At 38.7% G+C, this 19,121-nt stretch overlaps 1 protein-coding gene across 17 annotated transcripts in view; it reads left to right on the top strand.

Moving 5' to 3' along the window:
- Nucleotides 1-12,279, top strand: part of DOCK9 (dedicator of cytokinesis 9) — a 360,039-nt gene extending 347,760 nt beyond the window's left edge. For all 17 annotated transcript variants that reach the window (XM_090258025.1, XM_090258022.1, XM_090258018.1 and 14 more), the window contains 4 exons: nt 2,210-2,400; nt 8,695-8,795; nt 8,924-9,062; nt 10,992-12,279. In XM_090258025.1, the coding sequence (XP_090114151.1) occupies nt 2,210-2,400; nt 8,695-8,795; nt 8,924-9,062; nt 10,992-11,114 (554 nt within the window). In that variant the 3' untranslated portion in view covers nt 11,115-12,279. The remainder of the gene's footprint in view (nt 1-2,209; nt 2,401-8,694; nt 8,796-8,923; nt 9,063-10,991) is intronic.
- The last annotated feature ends 6,842 nt before the right edge of the window (nt 12,280-19,121 follow it).

Below are 19,121 nucleotides of genomic sequence, written 5' to 3'. Positions count from 1 at the left end.
TAGCAGCAGCCAGCCTAGATTCATAGCTTAGCTTCACCTGGGAATCTCCAAACCCAGCACAAGTAGCAGCCATCTTAGATTGCTTTATAGCTCAGGCAGTACATATGTGGGGGCTGATCTTGTCCTGCACCACCCAGGAAACCCCAAAACCTGTGTACCCAGTGGACAATTACAGACCATGTCAGAGCACCACCACTGTGCCCTTACATAGCTGATCCTCCACGGAGGGTGGAGGTTGGTGGTCAGTGGTCACAGCCAATCTTTGCAGCTGACTGGCATGGGAAAATCACTCCCATTGACCTGCCAACAGCAACCAAGGTTCAACTACAAAGAAGGGCATACTCAGCCCACATGAAGGGTACACATAGAATACACAGCTTGGGTGATAGGAGTGGCTGTGTTACTGGAATTTTACAGGACACCTGCTACATTAGGATGTGCTACCGAGACAGAGGGTCATAGCAGCTCTACCTAATACATAGAAACAAACATGGGGAGGCTGCCAAAATGAAGAGACAAAGAAACATGGCCCAAATGAAAGATCAGAACTCCAGAAACATAAGTAAGCAAAGTGGAAGTAAGCAATCTATCAGATGCAGAGTTCAAAACACTGGTTATAAGGATGCTCAAGAAACTTAATGAGGACCTCAACAGCATAAAAAAGATCCAGTCAGAAACAAAGGATACACTAATTGCAATGAAGAACAATTTATAGGCAAACAGCAGTAGAGTGGATGGAGCTGATAATGAAATCAATTGTTTGGAACATAAGGAAGCAAAAAACAACCAATCAGAACAACAAGAAGAAAAAAGAATCCAAAAAAAAAAAGGATAGTTCAAGCAACCTCTAGGACAACTTCAAGTGTTCCAACATTTGCATCATAGGAGTGCCAGAAGAAGAGAAAGAATAAGAAATTGGAAATTTATTTGAAAAAACAGTGAAAGAAAAATTCCCTACTTTGGTGAAAGAAATAGATGTGCAAGTCCAGGAAGCGCAGAGAGTCCCAAACAAGACATATTGTAATTAAAATGCCAAAGGTTAAAGATAAAAGAATTTTAAAAGTAGCAAGAAGACAATTAGTTACATACATGGGGAATTCCCATAAGACTATCAGCATGTTCTCAAAAGAAGCTTTGCAGGCAAGAAATAGTCAACGTCATGAAAATCAGGGACCTACAGCCAAGATTGCTTTACCCAGCAAAGCTATCATTTAGAATGGAAGGGCAGATAAAGAGCTTCCCAGAATTATGAATCATGAAATGGCAAAAACACATATCTATCAACAATTGAATCTAAAAAACAAACTAAGCAAACAAAAAGAACAGACAGAATCATGGATTTGAAGAGCGTTTTGATGGTTGCCAGAGGGGAGGGAATACGGGGGAATGGATGAAGAGGTGAGGGGATTAAGAAGTACAAATAAGTAGCTACAGAATAGCCATGGGGATGTACAATATAGGAAATGGAGTAGCCACTGAACTTATACGCATGACATGAACAATGGTGTAAGAATTGCCTGAGGGAGTGGGGAGAGCTGCATGGAGGGAGGCAAAGAGGGAAAATTGGGACAACTGTAATAGAATAATCAATAAAATATAATTAAGAAGTATATATATATATATATATATACACACACATAAGAAATATATAAGCAAATATTTTTGCTTACATTATTATTTATTTTAAAATATCTTTATTGTGACTTCAACAGTTGTACATTTTTGGTTCATAGAATACTTTGCTTGTAATTATATTCTCACTTCTTATTTTTCATTAAATTCTCTGATGTACAGACTTAAGGATGTTTTTCTAAGTTCTGTGGATAAAAATGAATTTTTTATATTTTTTCTGGGCTTAATATGTATGTGATATATTAAAACTATTAAGACTTTTTTACGTTTTTCAAAGCCATTCTTATATCACTCAAATTTCACAACTTCCAAGGAAGGCAAGGCAGTCATGGATGAGAAAATTTAGGAGGGAACACTAAAGCTATGTCTTCAAAGATATAGTTCTCACATTAAGCGTTAAAAAGGAACCTGTCATTAAACATACACAATGATTTAAAAAGACAGCTTTCTGGTTCCATGAAATGCTGGCCTATGACTTTGGTTCCTTATCTGTAAAATGGTAATAATAATTACTTCTACCTCAATAATAGTAAAGATCATGCAAACTGGAATAATTCTGAGACCTATTCCTCCACAGCAATACACTGCTTCCCTTACGTGAAGAAGCGGATCCCTGTCATGTATCAGCACCACACTGACCTGAACCCCATTGAAGTGGCCATTGATGAGATGAGTAAGAAGGTGGCTGAGCTTCGGCAGCTGTGCTCCTCAGCTGAAGTAGATATGATCAAATTACAGCTGAAACTCCAGGGCAGCGTGAGCGTTCAGGTGAGCCAGGCACTGGACCAAGCAAACCACAGAGCAACCAAGGGAAAGGCTCCTTATTTAAGACCTTGGAAAATTCGAGGTCATTCACACCAGCAAGGTCTAGTGTAAATCTCTGACTTTACCTACCAGTGATCTCCATTACCTACCCCCAGTGTCTGTGCAGTTTCTCCTGATAACAGAAGGGGCAGTAGCCTTAGGGCCTCCTCTCCCCACCAGCTGTGTCATTCTCACTAAACTGTCTACAGGAGGCAGGAGGCAGCTGTTCATACTAACCTTTTTTTTTTTGGTAATTTGAGGAATTCTGGGTACATTATGACCCTTCTAAATATAAAGAAGTGTGAGTAACTGCAGGTTTTCTTATAAAACTATTGTTTTATTGTTTTCTGGTTCCTATAAAAATTGTTATCTGAAAAAGTACCTTAAGTTTACTCTCTTAATGGTATAATTTGATTAACATAAATTCTTTATTTTTAATATAGCCCAAGAGATCAATTTTTTTCTTTACTGGTAACATTTTTCTATGTCCACTTTAAGAAATCTATTCTTAAGAGAATATCTTTGAAATATATATATGTTTTCCTTCTTTATGTAACATTCCTATGAAGATTTCAGTCCATCTAGAATTTATTTTTGCATGTGGTAGCAGATAGGGGTCAAGACACATTATTTTTTTCATATAGCCATCCAAGTGATATGTACCATTTATGGAAAAGGTCACCCTTGACCTAGGTAATGATTATACAAATATGTTCTGTTTGTTAAAATTTATCAAGCTATACAAGCTATACACATATGTTATGTGCACTTCTCTATTTGTATATTACACTTCAAAAAATATTTTTAAAAGGTTTTTTGTTTGTTTGGCTGGATGCAGTGAACTTTATTGATGATACATGACATGGTAGGGCTCCCTAAGCCCCTCTCCTTTTTAGGGGGTGTAGGATAGAAACTAGAGGCCAGGAGATTCTCAGTGTGTTGGGGGATTAACTTGAGGCAAGGACTCCGCAGCATCTGAGGGCCTCTCTTCTTGTCACTGGGGCTGGTGGTCCAGGAGCCTGTTACTCCTCTGAGGCCATGTGGACCATAAGGTTCTCCACCTTGTTGCTGTAGCCAAATTCACTGTCATACCAGGAAGTGAGCCTGACAAAGTAGTCATTAAGAGTAATGCGAGCCCCAGCACTGAAGGTGAAGGACTGGGAATCACTGTTAAAGTTGCAGGAGACAACCTGGTTATCAGTGCAGCCCAGGATACCTTGAGGGGGCCCTCTGATGCCTGCCTCACTACCTTTTTTTCTTTTTTAATATATTTTATCGATTATGTTGTTACAGTTGTCCCAGTTTCTTTTTCCTTTGCTCCCCTCTTCCCAGTACCATGCTTTCCTCCAGAAATCCCACCTCCCTTAGTTTATGTCCAAGGGTCATGCATATAGTTCTTTAGCTTCACCCTTTCCTAAATTATTTTTAACTTTCCCCTGTCTATTTTGTAACAACCAATTATGCATCTTAGTCCCTGCACCATTTCCCCATTTCTCCCCCTTCCCCCTCCCAGCTGATAATCCTCCAAATGATCCCCATACCTATGATTCTGTTCCTGTTCTGGTTGTTTGCTTAGTTTGTTTTTGTTTTTATTTTTTAGATTCAGTTATTGCTGGTTGTGAGTTTGTTCATAGTTTTGATCTTCTTTTCTTAAATAAATCCCTTTAACATTTCATATAATAATGGCTTGATGATGGTGAACTCATTTAGCTTTACCTTGTCTGGGAAGCACTTTATCTGCCCTTCCATTCTAAACGATAACTTTGCTGGATAAGAGTACTCTTGGTTGTAGGTCATTGCTTTACATCACATTGAATACTTCTTGCCAGTCCCTTCTTGCCTGCAAAGTTTCTTTTGAGAAATCAGCTATAGTCTTATAGGCTTTTCTATTGCTGCTTTTAAGATTCTCTCTTTATCTTGAACATTTGGCATTTTAACTATGATGTGTCTTGGTGTGGTTCTCTTTGGATCCAGCTTATTTGAGACCCTCTGTGCTTCCTGCACTTGTATTCTATTTCCTTCACCAAATTTGGGAAGTTTTCCTTCATTATTTTTTCACATAAGCTTTCAATTTCTTGCTCTTCCTCTTCTTCTGGGACCCTTATGATTCAGATATTGGCACGTTTAAAGTTTCCCAGAGGTTCCTAAGCATCTCCTCATTTTTTTCAATTCTTATTTCCTCATTCTGTACTGGTTGATCATTTTTTTCTTTCTTATGTTCCAAACCATTCATGTGAACCCCAGTTTCCCTCCCTTCACCATCGGTTTTGTGGGGATTTTTCTTCGTTTCATTTAGCATAACTTTCACTTCTTTCCTTATGTGTTTGCCATACTCAAGCATATCTGTCAAGCCTGTGAGCATCTTTATCACCAGTGTTTTGAACTCCATATCTGCTAGGTTGGCTATCTCCTTGTCGCTTAGTTCTCACAATGGAACCTTGATCCATTCCTTCTTTTGGCCTGTACTTCTCTGTCTCCTCATCTTGACAGGCTTCTGTGTTTGTTTGCCTCTGTGTCTTAGGTAGAAACTGTTGCATCTGTTGCGTTGTAAGGGGTGGAGCCTTAGGTATTCATCAGTACAGGGTGACCCATTTTACCACATTGTGGAGCTGTGTGTGGGGGAGGGGTCTGAGAAGGAACAATGCCACTTTCTCAACACTCGCCCCTTTTCCAGGCACTTCTTCCACTTCTGTATGGAACTGGTGCCTCTTTAGCTGTTGCCCTGGCCATCGTTCCCAGAATGAGTGGGTCTGCGGACATTCTAGGAATGTGGGGGCCCTTAAAACAAGCAGACTCTACTGAGAAACCAGGAGTTTCTTCCTCCACCCCAACCCCACTGGTTTGCACAGTCAGAGGCAATGAGGCTTTATTTTCCCCAGTGGTGGGACTGTGAGCTGTGCGGTCTGGTCTGGTGCTGGGAGTGCTCCTCAGGTGTTCCTCCCTATTTCTGAAACATGTGACTGCACTTTCCACCAGCCTGCCACTGCCACAGCTACTGCTGCCACCACACTGCATACTCTCCTCCCTGGCTCCTACCTGTCTGGATGAGTATTTCTTCTTTATATCTTTGTTTGCTGGACTTCCATGAAGTTTGATTTTCTGGAATTTCTGGTTGTTTCTAGTTTTGAGGTAGTTGTATTCCTTCTTAGTTGTGGAGAGAGATGCAGCGTGTTCACTACCTTCTTGATGCCATTGTATTTGGAAACTTTCTCCAGGCAACAGGTCAAATCCACAACCGACATATTGGGTGTGGGGACACAGAAGGCCATGCCAGTGAGCTTCCCATTCAGCTCAGGGATGATCTTGCCCACAGCCATGGCAGAGCCTGTAGAAGCAGGGATGATGTTCTGGGTGGAGACGATGGCATGGACTGTGGTTATGAGTCCCTCCACGATGCCAAAGTTGTCATGGATGACCTTGGCTAGGGGGGCCAAGCAGTTGGTGGTGCAGGAGGCCTTGCTGACAGTCTTCATGGAGTTGTCATACTTGTCATGCTTCACACCCATCACAAACATGGGGGCATCAGCGGAAGGGGCAGAGATGATGACCCTTTTGGCTCCACTCTTCAAGTGAGCACCAGCCTTCTCCATGGTAGTGAAGACACCAGTGGACTCCACAACATATTTAGGACCATCATCACCCTATTTGATATTGGGAAATCTCGCTCCTAGAAGATAGTGATGGACTTTCCATTGATAACAAGCTTCCCATTCTCAGCTTTAACTGTGCCTTTAAACTTTCATGAGTAGAATCATATTGGAACATGCAGACCATGTAGTTGAGGTCAATGAAGGGATCATTGATGGAGAAAATGTTTACTTTGCCAGAGTAAAAAGCAGCCCTAGTGACCAGGCACCCAATATGGCCAAATCCGTTATTCCGACCTTCACCATCGTGTCTCAGGGTTGAGGCTGGCACTGCACAGGAAGATGCAGCTATCTGTACCAGGAGGAGCAGATAGCCTTAAAAGGTTTCTTGTGTGGTTTCCTAGGAAATTGGTAAATGTTAGATCACCTCCTTCCAGTGACCTATATGCCTCTTACTTTATTGATATTTTTTAAATGTATGTAAGTAATTCTAGTACATGTTTTATATATGTATATGTGTGTGGTTTATATGTATCTCCAATTCTTTTCTCTTTCAAGAAGGGTGTTTATGAAAGTTACATGTAGATTGTAATACATAGATTTGGGGGTTTCCTTGGTTCATTTTCTGAAATCGTATTTTGTCAGCTTTTTATCAGATTCATGTTGAGTTGCTGCCTAACATTTTTCTAAACGTTACTCACCACAGAATTATTTATAGATGTTTTCAGCCTCTTTTTTTATGACCCGAAAGACTTAGGTGCCAAAATGAGTTATCAAGTGAATATGATAATTATTCCAGCAATGTGAGTGCTTGTATATGGGGCCAGAGGCCACAATTTTCTTCAGCTGAAACAAAACCACTCAGTAATGTGACCTGGGAATATCCAGTCTCTATCAGAAGGCCAGCAGAAGGGTGTGGATGCCAGTAAAAGGTGGGGCTGGACAGGTTGAGCTTTCTAAAGGGCAGAACGTGCCCTGCTATTGGACTGTGACCTTAGACTTTTACAAATGTGCAATATCTTAAAAAGAATTGTATGATGAAATAAAATTAAGTTTATATGTGTGTGTACCCACCAAGGTTAACACAAAGTTAAGAGCCAGAGGAAATTAGCTTTATCAATTTATTTGTGTATTTCTGTCATTCCTTTAACAAGAGTCTCACTGAGGTTGCTGTTGTACAGGGCAGAACCACTCGGGTGGCTTCATGGTGCTCTACTCCAAGATCTTGTTATATTAGAACTTATAAATTTTCATCAACTTTCCCCTTTGCATTTTTTAAAAATTGAATACAGTCATCCCTTAGTATCTGCAGCAGATTGGTTCCAGGAACCCCTGGGGATACCAAAATCCATGGATGCTCAATTCCTTTACATAAAATGGTGCAGTATTTGCATATAGCCTATGCACATCCTCCCATATACTTTAAATAATTTCTAGATTATTTACAATGGCTAATACTATGTAAATAGTTGCTATATGTATTTAGGATATAATGGCAAGAAAGAAGTCTGTACATGTTCAGAACAGAAACAACCATCCTAGGCCTAACTACATAGTACATGTCAGCAACAATGTAACTTTTAAAAAATATTTTGACCCATGGTTAGTTGAATATGCAGATGCAGAACTTTTGGATAGAGAGCCAACTGCATATGTATAATTGATCATTTGGGTCATCTTCAAGTTATTAACATAGTTTCACATACACGTATCCAGTGATGACACATTCAGTCATCACAGGTCAGCTAATTGTTCCTGTCTCAGAGGGCCCACCTGGTAGAGATGGCTCTCTGTCTGCCCACCTCTGGTATGAATTCCCACACCTCAAAGTTCCTGCATTGCTGTATAACTCCTGCACACCATGGATCAGAACAACAGCTCACAGCAACAAACAGCAAGAGAAAAGACAGATGGTGCTTCCTACTTACTTACCTTCCAGCCCATCAGACTTTCCAGGAAAAATTATGCAGTAATCACATGGTAAAGTCCTTTTCTAAGCTGTCTTAGATGTCTGGAACTTTCTCCTTCCCATCCAGCACGTCTAACTTTCTTTTTATTGCTATACGTACCCATATTGCCTGACTTACCCAACTTCAGAGAACTCTTCTTGGCTAATGGGGACATGCAATGTTCTGGTTCGCAACCTGTTGCTAAATGTCCCTAGTCTTTGGCCTTCCAGCAGACCTCAGATGGTTACTTCATTCAAGGATAACAAATCAGTTTTCTCATGGCTGTCCAAATTCAATCAGGTGAACAGTTGTTGTTTTTTTTTAATTTACGTATATACTTTTTTTTTTTCCAATTTTCCACTGAACTCACCAGGTTGAGTGTAGTGTGGCACAAATATCAATTGGAAGACTTGGGCTCTGATCTCAGGTGTTTTGCTTATTGGATGTTTGACTTTGAATGGGTCCTTACATTTTCCAAGCTTTGGTTCTTCCTACATAAAACAAACCATCATCACAGGTGCCCTGAGGATGGCTGAAATGGTAAAATTAAATGACATGTAACAGTAAAAGCTTTCATCGTGGTTTTCTCTTTAGGGTTGTAAGTTCCTAGAGGGCAGGGGTCATGACTAACTCAAGCATCATTTTTAGCATATACCAACTGAAATTAAATCACTGATAAGGTTCTTTTCTTTATAACATAATATTAAATCTTTGTTCTTTAGGTCAATGCTGGTCCACTAGCATATGCCCGAGCTTTCTTAGATGACACAAACACAAAAAGATATCCAGACAATAAAGTGAAGTTGCTTAAAGAAGTTTTCAGGTAAAGCATACAGCAAATGTCTTTTTCTCTTCAAGTATTAACAATTTCTGTGCTCAATCAAAAAAGAGACACTTGGACTCATTCTTTGTTCTCAAGATGCCCTTATTTCCCTCCCTCATACATTTCAGGCAATTTGTGGAAGCTTGTGGTCAAGCCTTAGTGGTAAATGAACGTCTCATTAAAGAAGACCAGTTAGAGTATCAAGAAGAAATGAAGGCTAACTACAGGGAAATGGCAAAAGAGCTTTCTGAAATCATGCATGAGCAGGTAAGTGCCACACTGGAGTTCTACTCATTTTTAGGGAGCACATGTTAGTTGAGTTCTTAGGTACACCCAATAATGGCCTATACCTTCTGACATCCTTCCAGCATTTTGAAAATAGTGTATGTAGCACACTACACTGCAGCTAGCATCTAACCACAGGTTATTTGGGAAACAACTAACAAATTGCCCACCTGTTATCTAATGTGACCAGAAGAGAGCAGCTTCCACCTCCTCTTCAACACTCTAAGAGGTGGCCCCTTCCCACCCCAATCTAGCTTAAAAAAGAAAAATTCACATTAAAAAAAGAAATATCTATACTGTTCCTAAAATTTTTTTTATTCACTCAATCCTTTGAAAGAACTGGGTTTATCAGCCTGTTTAAGGAATTATCTGTTGTATTCAATGTCTTTTGCCATTTACAAAAATAAGGCTGTTCAATTTTTGATTATTTACAGCTCACCTGGGTGCCCAGTAGATTCTTCTTGGCTACTACTATATTCCTTGTCATTATGGGATGTTTTCTGATACTATCACCTTCCTGTATGAATTCTTTTCAGTAGTCATCAGAGGGGACAGCTGCCCAGGGCACCAAATAAATATCACAGAGCAGCTACCACATAATTTCAGAGAGGGCTATTCTCCATCAACCATAGTCACTCCTCCCGAGTCAGAGTGCCAGTTTTACTGATTGGTGTTAGCTCCTTGGAACAACAGAATTAGTTTGTCTCTTCCCTACAGTATTGCCTTTCAGTCTTGCAAAATGGAAGCCAGGACCATTTGTGTCAGTTAATATATCATGTGTTGTATGAAACTAAATGTCTAAGCTTTAATTTGCATACTTTTTTTTTTCTCCTTCTTGCTAATGCATTCAGATGGAATGGTAATGTCACTTTTTAATTTTATTATTTTGAAACTTGATAAACTGACTCATGAAGTTATTCCTGAGTTTGGGCAATTGAAGACATTGGCATAATGACAAATTGGCATGTGCAAAAAGAAGGCATCCCTCTTCTGGGCACTTAGAAAAGTAGGAAAAAATGAATTGATTAAAGAAATTAACGTGTGAATACTTAACCTCATGAGAGCAAGTGTTTGGAGAAGACTGAAGGTCTTTTCCGTAGGGCCTCCAGATTCCTGTGGAATGGAGAGCCAGAGCAGTGGGTGCCAGCATTTGGCACTAGAAAAGATGAAAGTAGAAAAAAATTGTAGGCTGAAAATATTAAAATAAACTCCCAGATTCTATAGATATTTGATGCAGTGCTATGCTCTAAACTTGAACTTTCCATTATCTCAAAAACCATGAAAGTTAAACTCCTTTGAACTCTTAGGGAAAAAGGGTCCTAACCCAGTGTAGACTTGCTTTTGGATTTTACAGGGGAACCTCTGAGTGTGTATATTCTCATTTTCTACCTAGCAATAGGTCACATCTTGCCCTTAGAATCCTTCCCTGCATTACTGAATGCAAAAAGAGACTTGTTCAGGGCCAAAGGGGCAACCACCATCTCTGTCCCAGGATGGAAATCTGTAAAACACTGAGAGCCAGTTAGAGAAACATCGATGCTCCAGATTCATTTTAAAAAACTTTTCCAAGGAACAAGACTTATATTCCCATCAAGTATGTGTAAGATAGACTTCAAGCCACCCTGTAATCAGGTGATTCTAGAAGGCTGTCATTCACTGATTTGTAAGGGAAACAAAACATCATTGTTCTGGACTTCCTTCTTATAATCCTGATCTGAAAAATGTCACTAGATAAGCCGACACAATCCTTCAGCAAACCACCAAAGCCAAACTATCTCTCTGAGCAGACCATTATTCCCAATAACAGTTACCATTGGATGATAAATTGTATGTGTTTAATGAAAAACACCACTCTGAGATACGTTATTCAGGGCATTGCACTTGAGTAATGTTGTATTTCTGTGCCTCGAGATTTGCCCCCTGGAGGAGAAGACAAGCGTTTTACCGAATTCCCTTCACATCTTCAATGCCATCAGTGGGACTCCAACAAGCACAATGGTTCATGGAATGACAAGCTCATCCTCAGTTCTGTGATTCGTCTCATGGACCATGTGTGGAGACTTGCTTTGTCATTTGCAAACTCAGGATGATTTTTCAGAGCTAATCAGTGGGCTTGTGCAAGACACAGGGAGACCGATCACAAGGAGAAATCAGGGCAGTGGGAGAAAAAGGAAATAAAGAACTGTGTTATTTCATAGCAGATTTTCTAGAGGAGTCATAAGAGGGCACATATTTTTTTAAATCTCACTGTTAATATTTAAAGTTTTCATTATATCTTAACAGAGGTGTGTGGTGGACACTCATAAACTGAAGTTAGATTTTATTCTTCCTTACAGAATAGGGTTAAAATAAATGGCCTAGAGAAAACAAGTGTTCTGGAATAAATATAGCAGGGACAATAGCACTGAAACTGGAGCTGGGGTAACCCTTTGCCTCTAGGCTAAGTTGGAAAATCTTGAAAATATTTTTTTTCCTGTGGCACATTCAGGTTGAATACAAGAACTATTTTTGTGACTAGTTTTTGATGATCTAAAGGAACTAACCATTATAATTTTTGTACCAGTGATTAAGGAGGTTTAGTGCTTTTATACATATTTACTTGCATCTAAAAAACAGGAACACTTAAGAAACTATGTGAGCTTAAAACTAGTTAGGCAGTTTAGAACCAAAGGCCTATGTTAATAAACACAACTATGTTAAAAAGTTTAAAGTAATACAGATATTGTTGTGTATATAAAGTTTGTTAATACAGTCTTGGCATTCTGTATATACATACGTTACATTTCTACATTTTTAATACTACTCACATCAGCTTATGCATTAAGTTTAATTGTGACAAATTTGTGCTGTTCGTAGCATATGCGAGACACTTGACTTTACTATTTTATTCTTGTACATAGGAAGTACAATATGGAGATGTACACAGTCTTTGCTATGTTGTGTTTATAAACTGTTTTAAGAAGTTCATCCTTTTGCCAAAGTGGTGGAGTATGTAATTGGTAAAACATAAGTCCTGTGGTGAATGATGGTGTGATTTAAAGTTTTCACCATGTTATATTTTCTTTGGAGACATTAATTTAGTAATTTTATATTGGGGAAAATAAAGGTTTTTAATTTTATTTAACTAGAATTTCTGCCCTGCTGTAATTAAACATTCTGTACTACATCTGTATTAAAAACATTCTGGTTTTCTGGGTTATTTGGCATTTATTGTTTAATTGTTCTGAGGACAGGAGTGAGAAAAACATGAAATCTGCTTTAAAATACTTGAGAAAAAAAGAGGGTGGGTAGGTGAAACAAGTTTGACAAATGTTTGTAATTCTTTTTTTAAGTATATTTTATTGATTATGCTGTTACAGTTGTCCCAATTCCCCCCGCCACCACCCCCATCCTACCCCCCACCTGGTACCTCCTTTCTCTCCAGCAATTTCTCCCCTTAGTCCATGTCCATGGGTTGTACATGTAAGTTCTTCGGCTTCTCCATTGCCTATATTATTCTTAACATCCCCCTGTCTATTATGTTCCTACCAATTATGCTTCTTAATCCCTGCACCATTTCCCCATTTCTCCCCCTACCCCCTCCCAGCTGATAACCCCCCAAATGATCTCCATACCTATGATTCTGTTCCTGTTCTGGTTGTTTGCTTAGTTTGTTTTTGGTTTTGTTTTTTAGATTCAGTTGTTGATAGTTATGGGTTTGTTGTCCTTTTAAAGTACATACTTTTGATCTTCTTCTTTTTCTTAAATAAGTCCCTCTAAAATTTCATATAATAAGGGCTTGGTGATGATGCATTTCTTTAGCTTTACCTTGTCTGGGAAGCACTTCATCTGCTCTTCCATTCTAAATGATATCTTTTCTGTATAGAGTAATCTTGATTGTAGGTCTTGCTTTTCATCACTTTGAATAATTCCTGCCAACCCCTTTTAGCCTACAGACTTTCTTTTGAGAAATTTGCTGATGGTCTTTTGGGAACTCCCTTGTAGATAACTCTGCTTTTCTCTTGCTGCTTTTAAGATTCTCTCTTTATCTTTAATCTTTGGCATTTTAATTGTGGTGTGTCTTGGTGTGGTCCCCTTTGGGTCCAACTTGTTTGGGACTCTGTGCTTCCTGGACTTGTATGTCTATTTCCTTTGCCAAATTAGGGAAGTTTTTTTTTCAAATAAGTTTTCAATTTCTTGCTCTTTTTCTTCTCCTCCTGGTACCCCTATGATTTGGATGTTGACATGTTTAAAGTTGTCCCAGGGGTTCCTAAGCCTCCTTGGGTGTTTGTTGTTGTTGTTGTCATTGTTTTGTTTTGTTTTTTCATTCTTGTTTCTTTTTGTTTTTGTTGAATGTTTATGTCTTCCTTTTGTTCCAAATCATTGATTTGAATCCTGGCTTCTTTCCCATTACTATTGGTTCCCTGTATATTTTCCTTTTTTTCACTTTGTGCAACCTTCATTTCATTTTTTATTTTTTTGCCATACTTTATGAGTTCTCTGAGCATCATTATCACCTGTGTTCTGACCTCTGCATCTGATAGGTTGGCTATCTCCATTTTGCTTAGTTCTTTTTCTGGGGTTTTGTTCTCTTCTTTCATTTGGGCCATATTTCTTTGCCTCCTCAATTTGGCAGCCTCCCTTTGTTTGTTAGGTAGAGCTGCTTTTACTCCTTGTCTTAGTAACATGGGCTATATATATAGCAAAGGCACCTGTAAATTGTGTGGGGCGGAGCCTTAGGTAATTGCCAGGGCAGGGCTACCCACTTCATTGCTTTGTGGCTTTTTATGGTAGGGGCCTCAGAGAGGGTACAGTGCCTCTACCTGGCTTCTGGAGGTTTGCCTGGCTCTCATCCCGCCCGTTTCCAGTTATTTCACCCACTTCCCATATGTGATTGGCACCCTTCTAGTTACTGTCCCAGGGTTTGCATAAGTTTCTAAGACCATGCAGGCCCTTTAAGCAGTGAAAATCTGGCAGTTTCTCCAACATCCCAACCCCCACTGGTTTTTACAGCCAGAGGTAATAGGGGTTTATCTTCCCGGTGCTGGTACCCTGGACTGTGCTGTCTGACCTAGGGCTAGGATCACTTGCTCCCAGGCCATCCCTCCCGATTTTTATCTACCACACATGAATATGGGACTGTCCTTTCCATCACCACCACCACCACTTACCCAAGCCACACCACCTCTCTGCCTGTCTCCATGACTTCTCCTCCTACCTGTCTAGATGAATATGGCTTCTTTAAATCCTTGGTTGTCAGACTTCCATATAACTCAATTTTCTGACAGTTCTGGTTGTTGCTTGGTTTTGAGATATGGTTATAAATCTTTCTATGGTTGCACAAGGTGGTGAAGCTTGTCTACCTATGCCTCCATCTTGATTGAAAGTTCTTAAATGTTGTTACATCACAGAACTGAGGTTGGGTACATGGGGAATCATTATACCAGTTTCTCTGTCTTTTGTAAGTTTCCATGATACAAATGTCAACAGGCAGGTGTAGGGAACAGATCTTCAGAGAATTTGGATATGTGCTTTTCTGCACCATGGTCCGGCTCTGAATTCTACTGTTCTTCCCCAAGTATACATAGATACAGTGTAACCTCCAGCTTTTGCTTTTCAACTATATCAAGGCTTCCACTTTTATCACCATCCTTGCTTGCTTTGAGATGAATACTCTGGGACAGGGTGTTTATCCCATCAATGCATTTGTGGCCATATGTACACACACTCCCTGTGCCCTATGTTATCACAAACACTGAACCCAAGTCAAGTGATGGTTCAAATTGCTGGTGGCAGTCCTGTCTCTGGTGTGCCCAGTGACCCAGCAGGTGAGTCAGTTCATTGTCACTCCACCCCATATAGGTCCAGTGGTGGAAGAAGAAGAGTCTTTCCACACACACACACACACACACACAAAGGCTGGTTTTCCTGCTTAGAGGGTTTTTAAGACTTTCCTTTTATATAATCAGGTGAGGGAAAGAAATGTGATTGTGTGTACATTGTGAGCACCCAGATGCCAAGGATCTTTTGATGTCTTTGAAATGTTCCCTATTAGTGGTAAGGCTGTATTTTATAGGTGGGGACAAGGTCATGAAGAGTTGGTGAAGTGTTATGGAAACTCACCAGAATCTACAGCCTGTTCATTAGTGGATCCAGATTTAGGGCGTAAGAAATGTTTCTATATAAGTTTGATCTGATGATCTGACATCCCCAGCCCTTGAATCTATCACTGGCAGGAACACATATTGTCTCCTTGGTCACTGAGCTGGATTTCCTACTCGTAAGTACCTCATTCAGAAGCCATAAAAGTCAAGTCACCGTGTAGTAATATAAATACAAGTCTAGAAAGAGCTAACTTACTATCTCATCTTTAAACTTGGAGAGTAATCTGTACCAATGGCAATGTCAGATAAGATTCAGCTTGGAAGCTGACCAATCTTCATTTATTAAACAGTGGAGAAAGGAGCCATCTCTAAATTGAGGCCATCTACTGTTGACCCTGCAATAACACAAATGCATATCAATTAAAAACCTCATTTAGTTTTTGTATCAAAACAATTCCAGTATAAAGTTATACATTAAAGTAGTAATTTATTGGAGAAATTTTTAACATTAAAGAATCTTTATTGCTGCTTTTCAGGAAATTTTTTAGTTTTTCCCATAAATCTTATTTTTTTGAGGTAAGTATATGTAACATAAATTTTACCATTTTAACTACTTTTAGGTGCACAGTTCAGTGGCATTAAATACGTTCTCATTGTTGTGCAATCGTCAGCACCATCAATCCACAAAACCTTTGCAATATCCCAAACAGAAACTCTGTACTTATTAAACAATTAACTGCCTGTTTCCTCTTCTGGAAAATTGTTTTGGAATCAACCTAGAAATTAAAACTCCAGTTAGTACCTTATCAGGCATATTTGCTACCTGGGACCTAACTAACTCTAGGTATATACATAAATAAAGCCAGCCCCTTGCAGAGAGAAAGCTGCTGAGACTAAGAATGGAAAATTGAAAGGTAACTGAGAAATAACCATGAGGACCTGTTTAACCATGTGACAGAGATACTCTGTGTAGAAACTCCATTCAAAAAATATTTTATTTCCATCAACAGGGGATTTTTACATAAACTATGGTATATCCACACAGTGGAGGACTATGTGACTATAAAAAGGAATTAATATCTGTGTACACTGCTTGGAGTGATCTTCAAGTTATGGTAGGTAAAAAACACAAGGTAGAGAAAATTGTGAATAGTATACTACCCATTATTTAAGAAAGGAGGGAGATAGAAACACATATTTGCTTTTTTAGATGGCAAAGAAAAAGAAGTTTTAAGTTACTACCCATAGGGAGATAGAATGATATGTAGGGAAAGGGGTTAGAAGATAAACCTGTCCAGCTATAATTTGCTTTATATATTTCGCTTTAGAATCATGTATTTACATAATTATTTAAATGATTTTTTCATTTCTAAAAGTTGAAGGCAAATGAAATAAATGAACATGAGCAAATAGCAGGTTGATGATAAATACACAGGAATTATTTCAAATGACTTTATAGGAATTTTACTGGGATATACTAAAAACAATAGTGGCAATAAATAAATAACCATTTTCAATAATTGTGGAAGCAGTGTATTATTTTTGTGAGACTGTATTATTCTGAAACTTGTTTTTTTATTGCTGGAGAAAGTAAATGAGTAATTATGTCGATATCATTGGGAATCATGTTTTTGTCATGGGAGAAAAAAAGTTGCATCTATAAGATGAAAGAAGTTAAATTAAAACGCTTTAGTTCTGAATTTGATATGGAAATACCAATTTGAACTCATGATAGATTTTTCTTAAACATGCATACTTATTTCTTAACTTGGTTCACTGAAAAAGCCTAAAAACAATGACCACGCCAGTATCTTGTGATCACCTTAAATGTCCAAATCCTGTTCTCTATATGCCTTTTCTACCAAAAGGATCCAGGGTTCCCTGGGGAAAGGCTGTTCTAGTTTTAGGGTAAAAGATGTCCAAAATGAGTGTGGAGCATCTTTTCTTACCAGACATCAGGGGATACACACACCAGTGTGTTTGCCCTGTCAAAAGAATTTAAAGAAAGTTCCTTCTGGATAGACATGGGATGCACATCAACAAGAATAATAATAGCCATAGATTGAAATTATATAATTAAATCCTTGAGTTCATGATGATATCAGAAAAAGAAAACTGGTAACTATTGAAGGAGTTAGTATTACCAAAGAAGAGTAAGATGTCATGTGCTTCATGATAGAAGTAGGCACCACCACCTATGGTGGAGTCTTGCCAAAAGTTAACCTGAATTTGATGAAGTCTCTGTATCTAACTACCAATTCCCTGGGAAATACAGAGCACAAAGAAGCATGTTAAATAATACCAAGTGAAATGTAATCAGCAAAATCCAATTCTGTGGAAAGTTCTGTAAGACAAATAACCTGGTTCCATTCAGTAAATTAAAAAAAAAGAAAAGATGGAGAGGGTACCTATAGATTATAAAAGATCCAGGGTTCTCTTGGTATGGTGTATCTATATACAGCAGATATACTTCTCCCTATCCCTTTTACTAAATACAATTAAAACCCTCAACATTATACAATTAAAAAAAGATTCTGGCAGAGTGAAAAAAGCAGAGCAAATAACCTTGGAACCCAAAGATGATTGACAGGGGAGTAAGTTCCTGTTTTTCTTGTTGCCTCATATACCCCATACTTGGAGCCAAGGAAGCCAGGGACAAGAAAATGCCTGCAGGCACAGACAGAAAAGACCAACACCACTTCACATGGCAGCATGATGGCTATTAATTTAAAAAAAAAAAAAAAAAAGTGAGGGTGTGAAGAAATTAGAACCCTTGTGCATTGCTGTGGGAATGTAAATTGTGCAGCTGCGGTGGAAAACGGTATGGTGGTTTCTCAAATATTAACTACAGAATTACCATATAACCCAGCAATTCCAGTTTTGACACTATGCCCAAAAGAAATGAAATTAAGAAGTTAGGTATCTGTGCACCCATGTTCATAGAAGCATTACCCACAGTAGCCAAAAGATGGAACCAGCTTAATGTTCATCGATGGATGAATGGATAAGTAGAGTGTGGTATATAATACAACAGAATATTATTCTGTCTTAAAAGAGGGAAGTTCTGCCACATGCTACAACATGAACCATGAAGACATTATGCTAAGTGAAATAAGTCAGACACATAAGGATGATCCTATTCATATGAGGTACCTAAAGCAGTCAAATTTCATACGAAGTAGCAGAGTGGTTGCCAGAGTCTTTAGAGAGGAAAAATGGGGAGTTAGTGTTTAACTGGTACATAGTTTCAGCTAGATAAGGTGAAAATGTAGGAATGGATGGTGGTGATGGTTGCACAATAATGTGAATATACTTAATGTCACAGAACTGTATGCATTAAAATGGTTAAAATGGTAACTAGTTATCTGTTGGATATATTGGTTTGCAAATATTTTCTCCTAGTCTGTAGCTTGCATTTTCATCCTCTTAACAGGGTCTTCTCAGAGCAAAAGTTTTTACTTTTAGGACTGGCTCTTCTCACTCAGCATAATTCTCTAGACAGCCCATTTAGAACATGAGCAAAAGACTTAAGGAAACATTTCACTGGAGAGCAAAGACAGGTGACAAATAATGAGAAGATACTCAACATCATTAGCCATGAGGGTAATACAAATCAGAACCATGATGAGAAGTCACTACACACTGGTCAGGATGACTGAAATCACACATAGTGACATCGAATACTGGTAAGAGAAACTGGATCAAGCATCCATTGCTGGAGGAAAATTAAAAGGCACAGCCACTACAAAATGTTTGACAGTTTCTTTAAAAGCTAAATATGTAAAGACCTTATGACCCAGAAATTGCACTCTTAATCATTTGTCCCAGAAAAACAAAAATTTATATTCACACAGAAACCTATAAACAAGTGTTTATAGCAACTTCATATACAATATAATAGCCCCCAACCAGAAACAACCTAGATGCTCTATAAACAGGCCACAGAGCGCTACTCTGC

Source organism: Furipterus horrens, unplaced genomic scaffold, assembly GCF_987537825.1.
Source record: "Furipterus horrens unplaced genomic scaffold, mFurHor1.1.pri manual_scaffold_12, whole genome shotgun sequence".
Lineage (NCBI taxonomy): Eukaryota > Metazoa > Chordata > Mammalia > Chiroptera > Furipteridae > Furipterus > Furipterus horrens.
The sequence above is the reverse complement of the archived record's forward strand: the minus strand, read 5'-3'. Positions and strand labels throughout refer to the sequence as shown.